This window comes from Kwoniella newhampshirensis, chromosome 14 (genome assembly GCF_039105145.1).
Source record: "Kwoniella newhampshirensis strain CBS 13917 chromosome 14, whole genome shotgun sequence".
Lineage (NCBI taxonomy): Eukaryota > Fungi > Basidiomycota > Tremellomycetes > Tremellales > Cryptococcaceae > Kwoniella > Kwoniella newhampshirensis.
The window spans coordinates 712,565-730,965 of NC_089967.1; the positions used below are offsets into that span (position 1 = coordinate 712,565).

Consider the following 18,401-nt stretch of genomic DNA (forward strand, 5'->3'; position numbering starts at 1 on the left):
TAACAAGACACGATCAGCATAGGTTCCAAATCCCCGGTTCGTCAGTCAACATGCTACCGTATGTTCTCCCATCCTCGACCGAAAAGAGAGACGGATATCTGTCACTCACTTGGGTTACAGAGATAGCTTGGCGTGTATGGATACGATATTCGAAACAGACCCACAATCGTTTTGCTCGTAGTATTCGATGGGGAGGTTGAGATGAGTGAGCGAAGGTGCGTGGCGCGCGGTAACTTACACACGAGCATTGTTCATTCGCTACGGTGCAGTGATAAAGTGGGTAGCTCGAATAGATTTGATGTTTTTTTTTTGGTGGCAAATTCGCACATATCCGAGAAAACGATGGAGAAAGGTCTTTGTTCACTCACAGATGGGATCTCTGAAACAATCAATAATCACCTCTGTTTACAACGATCAAACAGTCCACAGAAATCAACTGTTTTTTGGTTTGTTTTCTTCAGTCATACAGGGATCGAGAGAATCTCCTTGGCCCATCATCACTCCTTATAACAACTTCCGCGCTTTTAACCCTCGCTCGCATCGAAGATACCTTCCCAAGCTCCGTTTGTCGACTATTACGCCGTCCTTGGCCTTTCGCAAGATGCTACGACGGCGGACGTGATCAAGGCGTGGCGGCGACTGGTACTGCTCGTGAGTACTTGGCGTTCTTCAGTACACATCCAAAGGGCAGAGCTACCACCTCGTCTTCGTGTTGTGATCTCGTGCTCCGCTCCACAGTGATCCTTCCATACTTTTTTTCTCTGTCTTTTCCTGAAGTGTCATGGGGACAGTCGAGGACGATGACAGGACGGGAATGATTGCTGATTGAGGGGTCTGATCATACTCAGCATCATCCCGATAAGAACACCGTCCCCTCACCTTCTTCCCCGTCCTCACCACAGAAAACAGAACTTGACAAAGGCGCTCGCATCCGTCTAATAAACGAAGCCAAATCGACCCTCACAGATCCATTTCTGCTTCAAGAATACCGCGACTCGTTTCCTTGTGCTTGGAACTCGCGGAGCTCCAATCCTGTGAGGGGACAAGAGCAGGATGAGGGGCCACATGTGTCTCGACATATCTCATTAGATGATTTCACTTCGCATCACTCTTACCCTCCCACAATATCGACGGTCTCATCCAGATCCACCCAAGGAAATAAAGATGAAGGATCTGATCCACGGAATCAGCGCGGAGAAGGAATTGACGAGGACGGAAAGGGAGCAGAATCTGAGAGCGAAGCTAGATGGTTCAGTCATCCTTGTCGATGTTCAGGGCAATTTGTGATCACCCTTGAACAGCTCGAGGAAGGTGTAGAGGTGGTCGGCTGTGAAGGGTGTGGAGAATGGGTCAAGGTGGGGTACGAGGTTGTGGAGGATGACGAGGGTGAATGAGGACGAGGCGGAGTGATTCATCCCAGCGGAAGAGCCGATATTTCTGCCTTTCCTAAGGGAAAGGCACGACGGACTTTGACTCGACCTTTGTAGAAACTGACTACTCGTACTCTTCCGTGCTGAAATCAATTCAATGCTTAATGCAACATGTTATGAAGAGGAGTGTGCTAGAATAAAGGGATATCATTTCTGATCTGCATCATCATCGACGCGGGTATGAATAAAAACTTTTCTCCCTCATCTACATCTACGTCTTCCTCATCTAAGATCGCCCTGCCACTTGCAGACCCCGTCGTTTGCTAATTTCGTCAAAGACATTACATTATGATTTCCCAATCACTCGGTCCCTATCGCTCGTCCTCATTGCTGTTTCTTTTCAGCCGGTTGAGGGATCGAGTTCCCAGCCTCATCTATCAACCCCTTCTTCCTCATCATTCGCAGACTCTCATGGATGGGATCGAGCTCGGGTCGAGGTTCTCGATACGATTCGAAATAATCATCTGCCCATGTGAAGTACTGAAGAAACGCAAAATAGACGAATCAGCATATGTCTTTCAGGAAGACATTGTCGCATCACTCACCTGACCATAGTTGCAAGTGAAGTACAGGTGATGCAACGTGTGATGAGCGGGCGAGTTGATGTATTTCTCGAGGAAGTGACCGGAGATCATATCGCCGTCATGAATGAGGATGGTCCAGAACTGAACGAAGACGAAGAGGCCGAGATAGGCGAATTTGTGCAGAGGGAACAGGAAAGGGAAGATGCTGGAGGGAGAAGAAGAGTTAGCTTTGCTCGTTACAGGTGATGATACAAAAAGAGCGACTGGTGAAGTGTATGCAGCTCACTGGTAAGGAAGCGATTGGGCGTAACCGTCTAGAGGGTGGAAAGCGAGAGCGGCGTATGGTGTGGGGACTGAGCATATTTCGATTCATCAGCAAATGATTCAACCTGTAAAAGCTGGCGCTACTCAAAGTCCACTCACCGATCCACTTGTGATGTGGTTTGTGTACGTGTTTATAGATCAAAGGATGGTGTTCCAACCTATGAATCCAGTAGATTGCGAAATCGGTGAAAGCGAGGAACATCAACACGCTGACGACGAGATACGTCCACCCGTAATCTCCGACGTTCTCATACAGCTTGGAGTATCCTCTGATTTCGCCCAGGAACCAGGGGAGGGTGATGACATCGATGACCGGGGCTGCGATCATGGATGATTTGATCTCTTTTCGGATTTGGTTCTTCAGGAATTTCGGATGATGTTCCAGTCGTCGATCGTAGAAGACATAGTACGATATTGAGCAGAAGAGGAAATACAAGGCGTATGCGCCGAGCAAAGCGATGAAGAAGACCGAGGTCCCTTGTCGTATTATAGAATCGCGAGGGAGGAACGAGGAAGTAGGGGGAGGTCGTGACGTTGGGTGATAGGTGGTGGATGTGGAATATGTGTTGGGTAATGATGTGGCGTTGAGCAATTCTGGGATCGATGATGGGATGGGAGGATGAGGCATCAGATAGGAATAGACCTTGTCCAGCACCAAGTCATCAGCGTAGTGGAGTACGATGTCCATGTTGACTGAGTGGCGTGATGGGTGAGAAGAATCGGTGAAAGATCAGATTCCAAGTGGGATATAGTGTTGAAGGGATGTTGCGTTACACTATGATGTCTGTATTAGTTACCACCGCAATTCGTCCTTTGTGCAGAGAGTGGTTCGAAATGTCGACGAGTCGTACCACTTTACTTTGAATGATGATTATGACCGTAGATGAGGCACCTTTCGAAGTTCGGCCGAGCGCGAGACGTGTACTACTTGATTGTCCAGCGTAGAGCAGCTAAGACGTATTCAGAGAGGTGTGTTGATGGTACCTTCTGGCTTGAATGGTCAAGGAGAGAGACGGGGTGTGAAGAGAAGAAGGGGATCGGAAAGAACAGGTATTGGACTTTTTGTTGTTGTTTTGGATGGTCAAGGAGAAAGGAAACTTTTGTCGTACGAGAGGTTTATGAACTGCGTTGGTCGAGGTTGAAACGAGTGTAGGGTGTGGTTGTTTGTGTTTCGTTCGTTCGTTCGTTCGTTGTTTCGATGACCGAGGAGTTCACAGCCACTTGGTGAGACGTTGGTTGACAATATGTGGGATATCTATGCTCTATAATGTATGTAGGTAAAGACGTAGTGGAAGTTGGAGTAAATGTCCATGTCGACGAAGCTGCCCTCTATACCACCTAGACTACTACTAAAGCTATGTACCACACACCCTGTATGCTCCTTGGCTAGCTCTGCACCTCGAAAATCAAAATAACCCAATCGTCAGGAAAAAAAAAGGTGGTACGAGGAGTGGTACGAGACTTGTTGGATGTTTTCATTTTTTCTTTACTACTGCCACGCCACGGGGTGAAGCCCTGAACTGCACCACGTGTTTTGGTTTGAACTCCAGGGATCACGATCCGGGTTCCTCCGTTCCCAGACCAAACAGCGCGTCCTAATTTAATATTGATATTATTATTATTATTATTATCGATTCGGCGACCGATCTCTCCGTGCAGTATCTGATATGCTCACAGGAGTGCTGATGTGTGTATTACGTACTTGTTACCGGTAGTGCCTACTTGCGATCTCCAGATTGTCTCTCTCTGGAGACCAACTATAGCGCATGCCATGACAAATCGGTAGAGTCACTATACAAAATGAATTGCGCATCTTCCGAGCCTTAGAAGCCGCCCGCGAGAAGCTTCGCCGCCTGTCTCTCGTCCAACCGCCTCGTCGGTCCTCTACCCATCTGTCCACCTCTTTGCCCTTGATTCTGACCCGGCAGCATCATACTCTGCGTCATCTGTGCTTGTCCACCTAAAGGATCAAATGTACCGCTTGATGCCCCCAGTATCGGTCCCGCAGCCTGATGTGGAAGTTGAGGAGGTCCTGCGGATTGCGGTCTGGGTAGGCCCTGACTTTGACCAGGCAAGAACATCGATTTACTCGTGTCCATAGGCGGCGGCGGTGGCGGTCGAGCGGAAGCAGTCGGAGGAGGTAGAGGAGCTTGGTACCCTCTTGGGATCATAGGAGGGATCATAGGGGGCTGGGGAGGTAATGGAGCAGGAGTACGAGTGGGCGTTTGCTGAGCCGCGAGGGGAGGGGGAGGGAGTGGTCCCATCGCCCCGATCCTCGCCAGATCAGGTCTTAAAGCCTCCAGTTCTCTCAATGTATGCTTGTGATACATCACGGACATCCTCGCAGCTTCAAGCAGTGAGACGGCCACGTCCTCGTGTGCATGTCGAGAATGGGCTCGGAGTGCTTGATGAAGGTGAGCGGAGATAGCGCTGACTTTGTTCGATAATGAAGTCTCGAGGGCATTTGCCTGTACTGTCAGCGTGATGGACAGAACAAACGACATACCTCTTGCATTTCGCTGAGAGCGTCGTCCACCTTAGCTTGATTAATGCTTGAACTTCCTTTCAGCCTCTCGACATTTCGTCGCTTATTGATAGCCGCTTTTGTTGCTGTTTGCGAATCTTCGAGCAGTTGTGTGCGTTGCGCCAAAGCATCCTGTTTGTCAGTTCAACCTTTCTCTTTGTGGCTCACCTTGGCAGATCTAGCATTAAGAGCCTGGTACCCGAGAGAATCGCTCAAGACGACGTTCTCACTTGCAGCCTACAAGCACGTGTCAGCAGGAGCTCTTCGGCACCGATGGATCAGACGATGACTGACCTGAGCACCCATCATCCCTGAAAGCTGCTCCCATGTCCGTCCCATCTTTCTCTCAGCCGCAGCGAGGTGCATGTCAGACTCGACCGTTGAAAGACTGATCAGCTTGGCTCCGACGTCGGCGTTGGATACGGCCAGGGCTGTAGATCAGTGAGATCAGCTTCACTTCTACGATACTTCACTTTTCCATATGAATTGCTACATCACTCCATGCGCAGCGGCTGCAGCAACAAAACTCACCTCTCCTAGCCTTCCCGAGGTTGCCTACGGCAGCGGCAGCCCCGCCCCACCTTTCCTCCAGCTTCTCCACTGCTACTTTGGCTGATTGCAATTCGTCATCTTCGTCCAGAGGTCCTCTTCTCACGACCTTTGACAGAGCCGCTGTGAAGACGCCCGGGACAGCAGATGTCGCTGAGGCGTGACGACGCGCTGAGGGAGGCGGAACGGGGGAGTACTGAGAGCAGGAAGTTATAGTGCCAATATCAGCACCAGGCAATGCAGGAGAACGTGGAGATGATCACGGTCCGGTTCACTCGTCATGTAACTGCCTGGGCGAAAGAAATGCAAGGAGCAAAGGCTGGAACTCACGCCGAAGTCTGACTCAATGAAACTCCTCAATTCATCGTCTTTGATGAGGACAGGATCCTCGCAGATTCTGGTGAACCACCTTTGAAGAGCGATCCGGACCAGGCGATCATCTACAACACCCCAGCAAAGATCAGCTACAGAGCAAAGAGATCGCAACGATGATGGCGTGTCTCACATACCTTCTTCGTCGGTTACAGCAGAGGTAGATGGCAGTGGTAAAGCGGGAATGATAGCTGTGTGAAGCAGTCGATCAGTCAGTTGACTGGCAGCGAAATTTCCTCATTTGCATATATGAGCTGATGAGAGGGAGATAAGATACACACTTTGGGGACTGGTCGATTGAGCTTGCTCGGCAAAACGAACGAACTCGACGTAGCTACGTTGCATATTCCGATACAAGGTAGTCCGGAAATTGGGTAAATTGGTCTGCAATGATAGCGCATCAGCTTGACAATATATTTTGATATACGTGCGAAGTACTTTTACGTCTGATGGAAGCCGAAGTCACAACTCACACTAGCATCGAAACGGATCAACAAGTCCTTCCTATTCCTTTCCAACGCTCCTATCCTCACTCTCAGAAACAGGGCCGGCCCCGCCCGTCCATTACCACTCCCACTCGCTCCATTCTCGGGAGGTTGGACTAGACCCAAGCCCGGTGCTCCGAACACTTTGGGCTCGCGAGCGAATGTCGATGTCAACGTCGATGATGACGATGGAGGGGAAGGGGGTTGTTGTTGTATCGAAGGAGGAGGGAGCGGGTTAGTCGGTGTTTCTGGAGAGTTCGACCATGATGGATTGATGTTGGATGATGCGAGGGGATCCATTTTGCAGTAGCGAGCTGGTTATTACGCGTACGATCAAGGAAGAGAGCAAGTGAAGAGTCCCGAGTGGATGTTGAATGTCAGTCCGATGAATCGAACTTGGAAAGTGACACCCTACGCTCAGGACGCGGTTTCAACAACAAGCGGTGGCAATGTGGCGGCAGCAAACCATAATCAGTCGCTGATTCGTCCACCTTGCTCGATGTGGTCGTCTGTCGCGTTACCCCTCATGTAGTGCGTAGTTAAAGGCTGATGAACATGCAGATCAAGATGCATACTGCCCAAGTGGGATCTCTGTGCTTGATCATATTCACCTCGAATACAACGCGTATCAGTCATCGTTTGCTCGTGCCAGTGGCCGCTTCTTTCTGTTCGTTTGAATCTCATCGCTATCAGACCGTATGCAAATGTCCAGCGTCTTTCTGCATGTTCCAGAATGGTCACTTGGGAGCAGTCACAATTTTAGGGAGCGTCATCTCCCATCTTCAAGGAATGATAATGGTACGTGCATCCCTGGGAGGTCAGCGCGATCCCGGAGGACGAGGCCTAGTGACGTTAGGCGCGTAGAGCTTCTCTATCTAATCTTGCACTTTCGGATCCGAAATGACACACCTCGGGCTCCCGCCGCACATCTTTCACAGTTCAATTGTCATTTCACCTCTCGTGTTGGCACGTCGGAGACCGTAGAGGGATGTCGGCATCCCATCAGAATCCATGTCACGATACACATCACGGTTCCGCTGCCGAAGGGTGGACGCTGACGCCAGCGCGTGAGATCATGCAGATTGAGAGCTGTCAACGCCGATGATATCAGTGGCCGAGGCTCCCCCTCCCTGAAGAAACATATAAAGCTTGGTAAAAGTCCATCGAAATTTCACCCTTCTCGAACAGTCAACTGCAAGCACCATACCCTACGCGCATTCGAAGACACAATGTCAAGCATCCCAACAATCACAGTCGCTGGTAAGGCAGTCGGACGTATAGGGTATGTTAACTCTCTGCACTCTGTGTTTACTTCCCTTAGGAACGGTCGCACGTCCTGGCTGACCGGACTATCTTAGCTATGGCCTCATGCAGCTGACGGCTAGTGCAAGCCCTCCTAGTCAAGATACTTCCTTCGCCGCCATGAAGTGAGTTTGTGCATCGCCTTCTCCAAAAAGATTCGCGTCGCTCACCGTAATATCGTCCTCGTTCCCACTGATTCGTTAACGCACTGTTCATCATATCGACAGAGCCGCTGCGGACGCTGGCGCCACTTGTTGGTCTACTGCCGCCTTTTACGGTCCAGACTATGCCAATATCCGACTCATCGCCGGCTTCCTCTCCAAGTATCCCGAATACAAGGAAAAAGTCGTCCTTGTGGTCAAGGGTGGTTTGGATTTTCCAAACAGGTCAACTAAAGGAGGAGAGTGAGTCGACCATTCCGAATCTCTCGTCTGCCACCAGCTCCATCAACAGGTCACGGTTGTGGAGTGTACTGACTGATGTTTGAATTGACCTCGTAGCGCCAACTACCTTCGTCAGGAGCTCAAAGATATGGGATCCATTCTGGGCGACAAGATCATCGATATCTTCCTGACTGCTCGATTGGAGGTAGATATTCCCGTCGAAGACCAATTCAAAACGCTTGTCTCTCTTCAGAAGGAAGGCTTGTTCAATGAGATTGGAGCTAGTGAGATCAGTGTAGCTTCCCTCGAGCAGGCTACCAAGGTGGGTCCATGGCCGCATACACCCCTAGACGGATCCGGCTTTCGAAACTGATTGAATTGGTGTTCAGATCACGCCCATCGCCATCATCGAGAACGAGATCTCTCTATTCTCATACTCGTCTCCCGTACGCGAGGTCATCGAATGGTCCAAAGTCCACAAAGTCCCCATCTTCGCCTACTCGCCCCTCGGTCGAGGCTTCCTTACAGGGACGTACAAGAGCCCTGCGGATCTTCCCGAGGGAAGCATGTTGCGTATGATGCCTCGATTCCAGGGTGAAGCGTTTGAGGAGAACATCAAATTAGTCAACAAGGTGGAGGAAATCGCGCACGGCAAGGGCATTTCTATCAATGAGTTGGCTTTGGCGTGGGTGACCCAGCTCTCCGATTATGTGAGTTTCCTTCAGATGACTACACTTTCCATCCCACACTCCAGTAATAAATACCTATGGTCATTTTTTATTTCGTTTCTCGTTTGGCTGATCAGATGGACAACAATCTCTTACGTTGATAGGTCATTCCTATCCCCGGATCATCCAAAGTCAATCGGGTCAAATCCAACACCGGTGCCATTCACATCAAACTCAGCACTTCTGAATTGGCGGCAATCCAGAGATTCCTCGATACCGAGGAAGTTAAAGGAGATAGGTATCCTCCTGTCTTCCAGAAACAGCTCGTGAGTTGTTGTCTCGCCCTCTTCGACAACGAAAGACTATGGATCACTGATCGTTTGATGTGGGGTGTATCGTAGATGGTCTGAGACACCATGACAAACGCAGCGAAGTTGGAAAGCCTTATGCCTGCCCTCTCTTCCAGATGTTGTATTCTCTCTCTCGTAGTCTATATTCGTACAGATGATTTGATGAGAAATGAATTTCGGATAGTTTGCAAACATCAAGGAAGCAGTACCTCTTCTCCAGGCAACCATCCCAACGAGATCGACGCTGTAGCAACTACCCTACCATCAGCAAGTGATTGAAGTTCGCGTACCGCTTGTCTCCACCAGCCATAGCATAGGCACATGATGCATGTTCCAGATCAAAGCACGCAACCATCCCATCTAAGCGACTACGACCTCCTCCTGCCTCTCGCCCTCACCCTGTGATTGCTGTTGCTGTTGTTGCTGTTGACCTCCCTGTCTTCTGTTACCTCCTCTCCTCTGTTGTTGCACCACCGGACCTTGAGCGGCCAATGCCTCCGCCTCCTCCACCACCGCCCTCGCTTCGCTGACGGATTTCTTCCAATCAGACAATCGCTTTTCGAGCAATTGCCATTCGGAAGGACCGAATCGTCGTGCAGACGTGGATGATGATGAGATGGATTGGATTCGGATGAGAGATTGGGGTTGAGAGATTCGAGCAACAATGAGTTTTGATCGGATAGCTGAGGAGGGTTGAAGAAATTAGTTTCAGGTCATTATTGATTCCCGAGATCTATCTAGGCAAGACGCCACCACTCACCATCGATCACCCAAGTCTCCACCTCGGACTCGTCGATGGCCAGAGCCTTGGCGACAGGGGCATACTCCAGTTGACGAGTCTCGCTTTTGGCGGCAAGAGCAACGAGAGCGATGAGTCTGAGTTTTCTCAAGACGGAATCGGCGGTGAAACCCGGGATACCTTATGACCGATCAATGGTCAGCTGATTGGTTCTGCTGCAACCCTTGAGATGGCAGGAATGATCACGAATGGAGGACTCACCAGCACTTTCGACCCAAGAACCGTTCGACTCGACCCATTTCTGACCCTTCCCAACGGCCTCGATCTCATCTCCCTCGAACAGACTGACGACTTCGGCAGCCTTCCCGCTCAATTGCTCCTTGACTCCCTGAATCTTCAACACCTCATCCAACTCGAATTTGTCCTGAACGGCCAAAGCGATCAAGATTGCCTTTTCGACCAATTGGGCCTCGACGCTCTCCTTCAAGGCGAGAGTGAGGAGGTCGAGAGTTTTGGAAAGAGAGCCGGAAGACTGGTATAGCTCTGAGGCAGAGGTGAGGAAATGGACTTTATCGCTTGAGGAGATCTGCCATTGTCCGAGAGCAGTGGTGAGGGTCTGGGGAGAAAGAGGGAGAGAAGAGAGATCAGATGAACCGGCGAGAAGTGAGAGAAGGGTGAGAAGAACGGAGGATCGAAGAGAAGAAGAGACGGGCAGGAGGTTGTAGGTGTTGTTGAGGCTGCAAGGACAAATTTGCATAAGCGTCTCCGTCCTTCAGTGAGTCCTAACAGCACCGTACTTACATTCGAGCACCAGCCTCGACTCTTCCAGACTTGCTAGAACCCTCCGCACCCTTCTTCACAGCCTCAGCGACGTCCTTGATGGCCGTCGAGTATTCCTCGGACGATGCCTCAAACGAAGTCGAGAGGAGATATTGTAATAATAAGTGAGAGCTTTCAACTTCTGCAAGAACGGGAACAGACCGATATCAGCTCTATCCCAACCTCCTCGATGGGGTTTTACTTCAGGTGAAGAGAGCAGCAACCGGAAAGAGACCCACCTGACTCCTTGGCAGCTTCCAATCCTCCCTTGAGCTCAACAAACTTGGCGACCAAAGCCTTGACGACCTCCTTTTTCTTCTCCTCGCTAATATCCTCTCCTTCCTCAGCCGTCAATTGCGATTCGAAAGAAGCGACAAATTCTCGGGTGTTGGTTTGATCTGGGTTGGGAAGGGATCGAGAGAGATGGGCTGCCAGTTCGACGATCTGTTGGTGGTAGCGAAGACATCATCAGTTGATCGTTCGTATGGTTATCTTGACATCTTGACCAGTATCGTCAAGAGGGCGGTAAGTCGAGTAGGAAGGTGAACAACTCACCTGTTGCTTGAAGGGCAATTCCGGTGCGATGGGGATTGCGTCAACCATGATGTTCCGTATCTGATCCTGTATATCTCTGATCTTTCCCTTGCGCTTGTCGTGTGATATATAAGACTGTGGATACGTCTCTTTTCCAGATGGATATAGGATGGACAGGATCACGTATCAGCTTTTGACGTTTTGATGAAACCCACGAACAAAAGTCTACAATGAGTTGAGTTGGGCTTCACATTGCGCCACATCGTAAAGAAACGCCGAATCTCCGTCCCTCATCATCGACGCGGGGCCACGCTTTCTTGACTACTGACTACGGATTATTGCTCGCGTCTTCGCTCTCTGGTCAAACGTCGGGACAGCTGCGAATGCATGCATCAAGTCGGTCGATGAACCTATACACTATCCTGCGACCCATTATACCTCGAGAGCACCGTATCGGATCACCTTATCGCAATGCCGCCCAAAGCCTCCCAAGCGAGTCCCCAAGATGTCCCTGTCATCTTCCAAAGATACAGGACCGAGCTGCAAAACCTTGCTCAGAAGATTGGAGAGATTGAGTCAGAAATGGAAGAGCATGCGTGAGTGGATGATGTCTCTTGTTCCTCGTCAAAGCAGTCTCAAACAAGCCGTATCGAAGTACGGGTCCGCACTCGCGTTTTTTCAACAGCTTTATGCTTGACCTCTCTGTCTTCTCTCCTACATGCCTCATGTCATATCTAAGGAGGAAACCTGCTAAATCCCGCCCTGTCCACAGCTTGGTCCTCTCAACCCTCCGTCCATTAACGAGCTCGGACCCAAACCGGACATGTTACCGATTGATAGGAGGGACACTGGTCAAGCGATCAGTAGTCGACGTGGTGCCGAGTCTCGAGACGAACTTCTCGGGGATCAAAGAGGTGTTGGACGGATTGGTCAAGAGCTACAAATCGAGAGAAGTGGAGTTCGAAGAATGGAGAAAGGAGGTTGGCGTGCAGGTGAGTTGACGTCGATCCGGATAAAGTTTGGCCATTCGGACAGTCGGACAGTCGGAGGAAAGAAAGAACGTTGTGGCGACTTCGGGGCTGGGAGAGATATGCGGGAAAGGGATTGCCCAGTTCTGTGAAAGATGCTGACGCTGTACCGTTGCAGATGCCAAGATGACGAGGTGGTGGCGTGACCAAGAAAGACTGAATCACAATTTAGACCACCACCCCAACCATACAAGTGTGGCTGTGACTGAGCATATTATATATCATGCATTGATACCCATCCGCTTATCGAATCGGATCGATTGGTCTTATGTTACAATTTGGGCAAGAGAATAACGGATATCTTGCTCAGCTTTCGTTCCAATTTGCTCAGACTTCTTCCATATTCTCCATTCTATGGTCAGCATCATTCTTGCGGCGGATCCCACAGGCCTCACTCTTCCACCAACGCCTTCTTGATTTTATTTTTCGTCGCACCCTGCCACTGTTCTCGACACTGTCTGCCCGTGTACTCGTCACCCATCTCTGGAGAGCCATGTGCTCACGCCAGCGAGGATCCTTAGTGTAACTTAAGCTGTTGTCATCTCTTACCGGCCCGATACTGCTTGATGGGGCCCGGAGGTAGATCAAGCCTCTTCGGATATGTACGGAGCGACACTGATGGGAAGCACCCCAGCGAAACGGGAGCTAGTGCTGATAGTACAGAAAGAAAGGGCAAAAGCCCCACGTACTCTTTTCGCAACGTCATCCCATCTCACGTCAGCGCGATCCGTATAGATCTCAAACAACCTCAGCCTCTTCTCAGGTGTCCATTGCTCTCCTCACATAGTCTCAATCTTCTTTCCAGGACTCGAGGTTGTTTTCGCTAACGACTGGGTAGGAGACGAAGTCTTGACCATTTTCTTGGGCGGAGAGGTAGAGGAAGGCGAGGCAGTGGCAGATTCGGTGATTGTTGGTCTGGTTTCGGGCGTCATGGCATGCGAGTAGTCGGTAGAGATTGGCCACATCGGTCGTTTGGTGGTCTTGTTGGCTGGCATGACTCTACTTACGGTCTGCAAAGGTCGCTTGCATGAATCACTGTGTCAAGAAGAGAGGAAGAAAAGATCAGGATTCCCGACTTTCTGCCTGTACGGTGAGGGTCCTTCACTTCTACCGACCCCGACTACTCATTTATACGCATGAAACACTCAGAGGACCCTGGCTACAATACCACTCTTAGCATCCTCTACCTGCAAAAAAGGTTCACAACGATGCATACAACAGCCTATATAAGACCTAGAGACACACGACTAACATCTCTCGAGTACGACTGCGATACCTTGTCCACCACCGATACAGGCCGCTCCCAAGGCCCACTGCTTGTTGAGTCGCGTCAAGTTGTGTGTCAGGTTACCGAGAATCCTAAGACGCTGATGTCAGCGAGGGTATCCCATGTTACATCTTGATTGTGGCTCACCTCGCACCACTCGCTCCGAGCGGGTGACCAACAGCAATTGCACCACCGAACATATTGGTCCTTTCAATTGGCAGCTCCAGCTCTCTTTGCACTGCCAGCCATTGGGCCGCGAAGGCCTGGACACCGATATCAAGCGTCAGATGTCTGGGGCTGCCGGCCGTGAGCAGCTGCTGACTCACTTCGTTCACCTCGATTAGGTCCATGTCCTGAACTGTCTTGCCGATTTTTCTTAAAGCTTCTCTGACAGCTACGACCGGTCCAATGCCCATGATCTCCGGCTCACAAGCGCTCCATGAATAACTCGCGATTCTCGCCAAAGGCTTGACACCATATTTACCCAACGCTTGCTCGGACATCACTATATTCGCTGCACCACCATCACATATGCCGGACGCATTACCTGCGGTGACTGTTCCTGTCTCTTTGACGAATACGGGAGGAAGCTTTTCGAGAGATGCCAACGTGGATTGCGGACGGGGATGTTCGTCGGCCGAAAGAGTTTGAGGTACACCTTTGATAGGTTTGAGAGTAACGGGGACGAGTTCGGACACAAAGGCCCCAGCGGCAAGACCGGCTCCGTAACGTTGCTGAGACATCAGAGCGAAAGCTGGAAACGGAGCATGAGTTGGTCAGCGATTGGAAAAAGAACCTGCATGATTGATTCACCATCGCACTCATCCCTTGTGATGCCGTATTTTTTCGCAAGATTCTCTGCCGTGACTTCAAGCGGAAGAGGTTTAGACGTAATCACTCAACTTCGATTCTGGGGGTCTGCAACTTACCACCCATAGGCGTTTTTGCACCTCCTGGATTTTGGTCAACCAAGGCGGCAGCCAAGGAGTCCTCGAGCTTCAGATCTATGCCATATCGATTCCCATATCTGTTTCAACACAGTCAACTCTCCCATCACAACCTTTTATGTGTTTGCTGACGTACCGAGACAGTCCCGAAAGTGTGTATGGGCTCATACTCATCGCTTCTGCTCCTCCCGTCAGACATACTTCCGCTTCACCCAACGAGATGTGCTGAGCAGCTGTGATAGCCGATTGAAAACCTGAACCACACAACCTGTCAAGATGTTCTCCATCAGCTGAAGCCATCTGAAGGTAAGCGCAAGGAACATTGATCAGCGTACCTGTTCAAGGTAAGAGCGGGCACAGTAGGTCCCAGACCCGAAAGGTGTCCGACATGACGAGCGAGGTAGGGTGTTGAGTTGTCGGATTGTGCGACGTTTCTACGAGAGTAAGTGAGCTCACTGGGCTGAGGGAACGCTGATCGGGGCCGATTCACCCGAAGAATACTTGGTCTACCTGTACACCCGCAGGAAGTTCTGCGAGTGCTGCTTTGCCTGCCAGACCTCCAAGTTCTGCAGCCTTCAACTCTTTCAGTCTGTTCAAAAGGATATGTATCAGCTAACTTCCAAACCCTTTCGCCGTACAGCTGACAGGTAGGTCATTCTCGACGATACCGCTCCCGGTCGAGTCGAGTCTCACCCACTTTCCACCATAAGCTCCGAACGGCGTGCGCTTGGACGCGACGATGAAGGATTCCTGTCGTGGTGCGTTTGAAGCTAGCTGTCTGATTGACGGTCTCATGATGTGCCGAGTCTTCGTGATGTCCCTTTCCAAGCCTTGCCTGGGTCAGAGAACAAGAAGAGTGCACAGGAGAGAGTAAGTATTGGAATTCCTGCCGGTCCTTCAGAGGGTGTGGACGTGTTCCGGTTACTTGCATCGCAGGATTGTAACCGGTCACGATGCAGTAGCAGTACTCGTACGGCGTTATCGATAAACCCGTCGGGTCCGAGCGGGGATGGGTACGGCTGTGGCGGTCGGAGAAGTGGAGGTATGTGCGAACAAGCGAACAAGCGAACAAGGGGGAAGGTCCGAGTGGAGGTGTCCGATCCTCCCATCACCAATGCGAATGCGACCGACGACAGCATCCTATCGTTAGGTTCAAGGCTCTCACTGCAAGTCAGAAAAGCCTCTTATACAGCACTGGACGGGAGCAAGTCAACGCTACTCGAATCACCATGAGTGATGATCTGCATCCCGACCTCGAATACTTCTACGATTCGCTCGACACCGGAGATCATGACGATGGTGATGAGTGGGAGGACGATCCCGATGATGGAGAGTTCTATATCGACGCAGACGACATCATGATCGACGAGGATGAGGACGATGATCTGGACGAGGATTATGATGACGACGATGACGAAGACGAATCAGATGAAGATATGGCAGGAGTCACCTTTCTGAACGACACCGACACCAGAGCAACCCGGAGCGGTGGCAATCGGCAGGGTCAAGAAGAGGAGGAGGAAGATGGTGGTCAGACATTCCTCGAAATTGCCCAGTTGATCAATGATTCATCGGCAAGTGTGGAAGCTCGAACGTCACTGCTTGCCAGAATCCTTTCTGGTAGAGCCCCAGTGACGAGCGGAGGAGGAGGTTCCGCCTTGCTTCGAAGTCTAGCCGGCAGAGGCGTAAGCGACGAAGATAGAGCTCGAGAACAAGCGGCGAGACGACGAAACGAGAGATGGTGGAAACCTCAAACGGAACCAGATCCAAAAGGATTGGAACTTCTGAGATCAGGGGAGTTTGGAAGGGTTGGCGAGTGGAGAGCACCCGGTAAAGCTGGGAGGATGAGACCAAGAGCCCGAGATCCTCGCTGTAGAGGTTGGAACGGTTCTGCTGCAAAGGTGGGTCGTATGTTCTTCTGTTCCAGTATCCAAAGCTCAAAGGTGCTTTCTCCACCCTGACAGCCGGTCCAAGCAACCATTCCAAACACGGCAGGAACAGTCGTTGCTACCTATCCCTCTATTCCATACGTCGGACAATTTGCCAAGGAAGATTATTCCATCTTCTGTGAGTATCAGCCTTGACGCAGAAGACCAGCCCTGACTTAACCGTCTCTTTCTCTCACTGATACCGCACATCGGATCAATCGGGATTATCCGATAGACACCGCCACCCAATTCTATACCCTTCATCTATACGACACGTCTCGAAGTCGGAAGCCACAGACGAGACGGCGATCTCGTGCCGCGAGTCAACCTGTACCTTCTCCTGCTCCAATTGCTGGAAATGCGGGTCCGGAAGAAGAAGAGAACGAGGAAGACTACGAGGACGAAGATGAAGATGATGATGATGCGTGGGGTGGATGGTCCAACACAAGAAGAGGGATGGTTGATGACCAGACCAGTCTCAAAAAAATTAAGACTGTCCAAGGGATTGAAGGCAGCTGGACTGTTACCGATTGCGACGCGGACAAGAAGGGAGAAAAGTAATTCTGCTCATCGGAGCTGCTCTTTTCAGGCGGGATAAAATACTGACATCACTATAGGATGATATACTCGTCGATTACTCCGTCGGTTCATATGCTGTACACTAATGAGTTCGATCAAGAGCATGTCGAGCTCAACTTCTCCGGGAGCAGAAGATCAGAGAGCATGTGGGGCTACGACAGATTCGGAGTGAGCTTTCATTCCGCGTTCTTGCTCTCAATTATCAGAAAGCTGACCGATTTCCTTTTTTTGCGAAGATTTGGAGTATTCGATTCTCGGCAGATGGAAAGGAGGTAGTAGCAGGAGCTGGAAGCGGAAAGATCATGGTCTATGATATCGAGGCTGAACGTCGATCGTTGAGCGTGTCTGGGCATGCCGATGACGGTTTGTCAAAACCTTCCTTCAGATCATCTATGCCGCTGACTTATCCGTCAGTCAATGCCGTCTGCTTTGCTGACGAATCATCGACCAACATCCTCGTATCTGGATCTGACGATGGATACGTCAAAGTATGGGATCGACGATCGCTGTCTTCATCCACCCCGTCTGGTATCCTCGTCGGGGCAACAGAAGGTATCACGTATACTTCTCCCAAAGGCGATGGGAGATACATCGTTGTGAACTCGAAAGACCAAGCTGCGAGACTATACGATTTGAGAAAGATGAAAAGTCATTCGGAATTCGACATGGAGCCAGATGCTGTAGCAAAATATGGGCAGTCGAGCTTCGATTGTGAGTCTTACGTTTGTGGTCGAGACTGGCCTCATCCTGACTTACGACATGTGTAGATCGACATATGAGGTATCCACCACCCAAGAGACTGGCGCATCCAAAAGACTGCTCGGTGATGACATACCGGGGTCACTCGGTTTTGCGAACTCTGATCAGGTGTCATTTTAGCCCGAGAGAATCGACTGGACAAAGCTATATCTACTCCGGAAGGTGAGTCGTTCTCAGGATGATACCGAGACCATACTAACCACCTACTTGTCTTGCAGTGCGGATGGACTGATTCATATTTGGAGTCTAGATGGACAAGGTGAGTTCCCTATTGGCATTTTTAAAGCCTAGAAGCTGACGATTATATTCCCTGTAGTCGTGCAAGGTAAATCATCAGGCGACACGTTGGCGCGGACGTTGCGAGAGACATGCTGACACATTTTTCAGTCCTGAATCGAGCCGAATCGGAACCTCTTCAAACAGCCACAGGAGAGTACTCGGACCCATCCGCTCCATCTCGACGCAGTCAAAATCCGCGCTACAGTGTTCAGCCATACGAGTCTTACGGTATGGGTTACACAGTTCGTGATGTTGCATGGCACGGTTACGAGCCCACTCTCATGTCCACGTGCTGGGAAGTGGACGGAGGATATAGGCGAGGGGGCACTGTCGCGAAACATGAATGGAAAGGATTGGGTAAAGGTGGTATGGGCAAGTTGGAAGATTGGGTGGAGAAGAAGAAGCAGGAAGCGCTGGCTCAGGGTGCAGTCGATGTTTAGTTGGTGTCAGGAGGCATATCAAGCTACGTTATACCAATTGGGGTATTGTAAGTACAGTAGTTAGTTGTAGAGATACCCTTAGAGATGTATCGATTACCATCCTTCGTTTCTTGAGTTTCAATTGCATGATATGGTACCTCTGGTCGTGACCAATCTAGCATAATTCCAAGG

The 18,401-nt window shown here is 50.5% G+C and overlaps 8 protein-coding genes across 8 annotated transcripts; 3 read left to right on the top strand and 5 right to left on the bottom strand.

Annotated features, from left to right (window-relative positions):
• Window positions 1-1,754: 1,754 nt before the first annotated feature.
• IAR55_006627 (uncharacterized protein) lies at window positions 1,755-2,966 on the bottom strand (the record flags this gene model as incomplete). The annotated part of the gene is made up of 4 exons (XM_066949707.1): window positions 1,755-1,910; window positions 1,976-2,159; window positions 2,241-2,307; window positions 2,378-2,966. The coding sequence occupies 4 exons, from the start codon at window positions 2,964-2,966 to the stop codon at window positions 1,755-1,757; spliced, it is 996 nt and encodes a 331-aa protein (XP_066800001.1).
• A 1,135-nt stretch (window positions 2,967-4,101) lies between these two features.
• IAR55_006628 (uncharacterized protein) lies at window positions 4,102-6,508 on the bottom strand (the record flags this gene model as incomplete). Its single annotated transcript, XM_066949708.1, has 8 exons — window positions 4,102-4,746; window positions 4,971-5,039; window positions 5,097-5,233; window positions 5,334-5,547; window positions 5,682-5,791; window positions 5,861-5,914; window positions 6,005-6,107; window positions 6,197-6,508. 8 exons carry the CDS (start codon window positions 6,506-6,508, stop codon window positions 4,102-4,104), a joined length of 1,644 nt encoding a protein of 547 aa, XP_066800002.1.
• A 929-nt stretch (window positions 6,509-7,437) lies between these two features.
• IAR55_006629 (uncharacterized protein) lies at window positions 7,438-8,971 on the top strand (the record flags this gene model as incomplete). The annotated part of the gene is made up of 7 exons (XM_066949709.1): window positions 7,438-7,490; window positions 7,567-7,635; window positions 7,738-7,914; window positions 8,011-8,215; window positions 8,283-8,603; window positions 8,726-8,887; window positions 8,963-8,971. The coding sequence occupies 7 exons, from the start codon at window positions 7,438-7,440 to the stop codon at window positions 8,969-8,971; spliced, it is 996 nt and encodes a 331-aa protein (XP_066800003.1).
• A 300-nt stretch (window positions 8,972-9,271) lies between these two features.
• On the bottom strand, window positions 9,272-11,072 carry IAR55_006630 (uncharacterized protein; the record flags this gene model as incomplete). Its single annotated transcript, XM_066949710.1, has 6 exons — window positions 9,272-9,594; window positions 9,672-9,830; window positions 9,912-10,387; window positions 10,452-10,611; window positions 10,709-10,913; window positions 11,025-11,072. The coding sequence occupies 6 exons, from the start codon at window positions 11,070-11,072 to the stop codon at window positions 9,272-9,274; spliced, it is 1,371 nt and encodes a 456-aa protein (XP_066800004.1).
• A 402-nt stretch (window positions 11,073-11,474) lies between these two features.
• Window positions 11,475-12,161, top strand: IAR55_006631 (uncharacterized protein; the record flags this gene model as incomplete). The annotated part of the gene is made up of 3 exons (XM_066949711.1): window positions 11,475-11,599; window positions 11,776-11,995; window positions 12,150-12,161. 3 exons carry the CDS (start codon window positions 11,475-11,477, stop codon window positions 12,159-12,161), a joined length of 357 nt encoding a protein of 118 aa, XP_066800005.1.
• Window positions 12,162-12,810: 649 nt separating this feature from the next.
• IAR55_006632 (uncharacterized protein) lies at window positions 12,811-13,026 on the bottom strand (the record flags this gene model as incomplete). Its single annotated transcript, XM_066949712.1, has 1 exon — window positions 12,811-13,026. One exon carries the CDS (start codon window positions 13,024-13,026, stop codon window positions 12,811-12,813), a length of 216 nt encoding a protein of 71 aa, XP_066800006.1.
• Window positions 13,027-13,278: 252 nt separating this feature from the next.
• IAR55_006633 (uncharacterized protein) lies at window positions 13,279-15,040 on the bottom strand (the record flags this gene model as incomplete). The annotated part of the gene is made up of 9 exons (XM_066949713.1): window positions 13,279-13,390; window positions 13,446-13,561; window positions 13,625-14,052; window positions 14,112-14,165; window positions 14,228-14,325; window positions 14,382-14,513; window positions 14,581-14,679; window positions 14,736-14,834; window positions 14,943-15,040. 9 exons carry the CDS (start codon window positions 15,038-15,040, stop codon window positions 13,279-13,281), a joined length of 1,236 nt encoding a protein of 411 aa, XP_066800007.1.
• A 434-nt stretch (window positions 15,041-15,474) lies between these two features.
• On the top strand, window positions 15,475-18,230 carry IAR55_006634 (uncharacterized protein; the record flags this gene model as incomplete). Its single annotated transcript, XM_066949714.1, has 10 exons — window positions 15,475-16,146; window positions 16,210-16,312; window positions 16,409-16,730; window positions 16,791-16,920; window positions 16,989-17,115; window positions 17,167-17,463; window positions 17,520-17,673; window positions 17,730-17,770; window positions 17,828-17,836; window positions 17,899-18,230. The coding sequence occupies 10 exons, from the start codon at window positions 15,475-15,477 to the stop codon at window positions 18,228-18,230; spliced, it is 2,187 nt and encodes a 728-aa protein (XP_066800008.1).
• Between the last annotated feature and the right edge of the window lie 171 nt (window positions 18,231-18,401).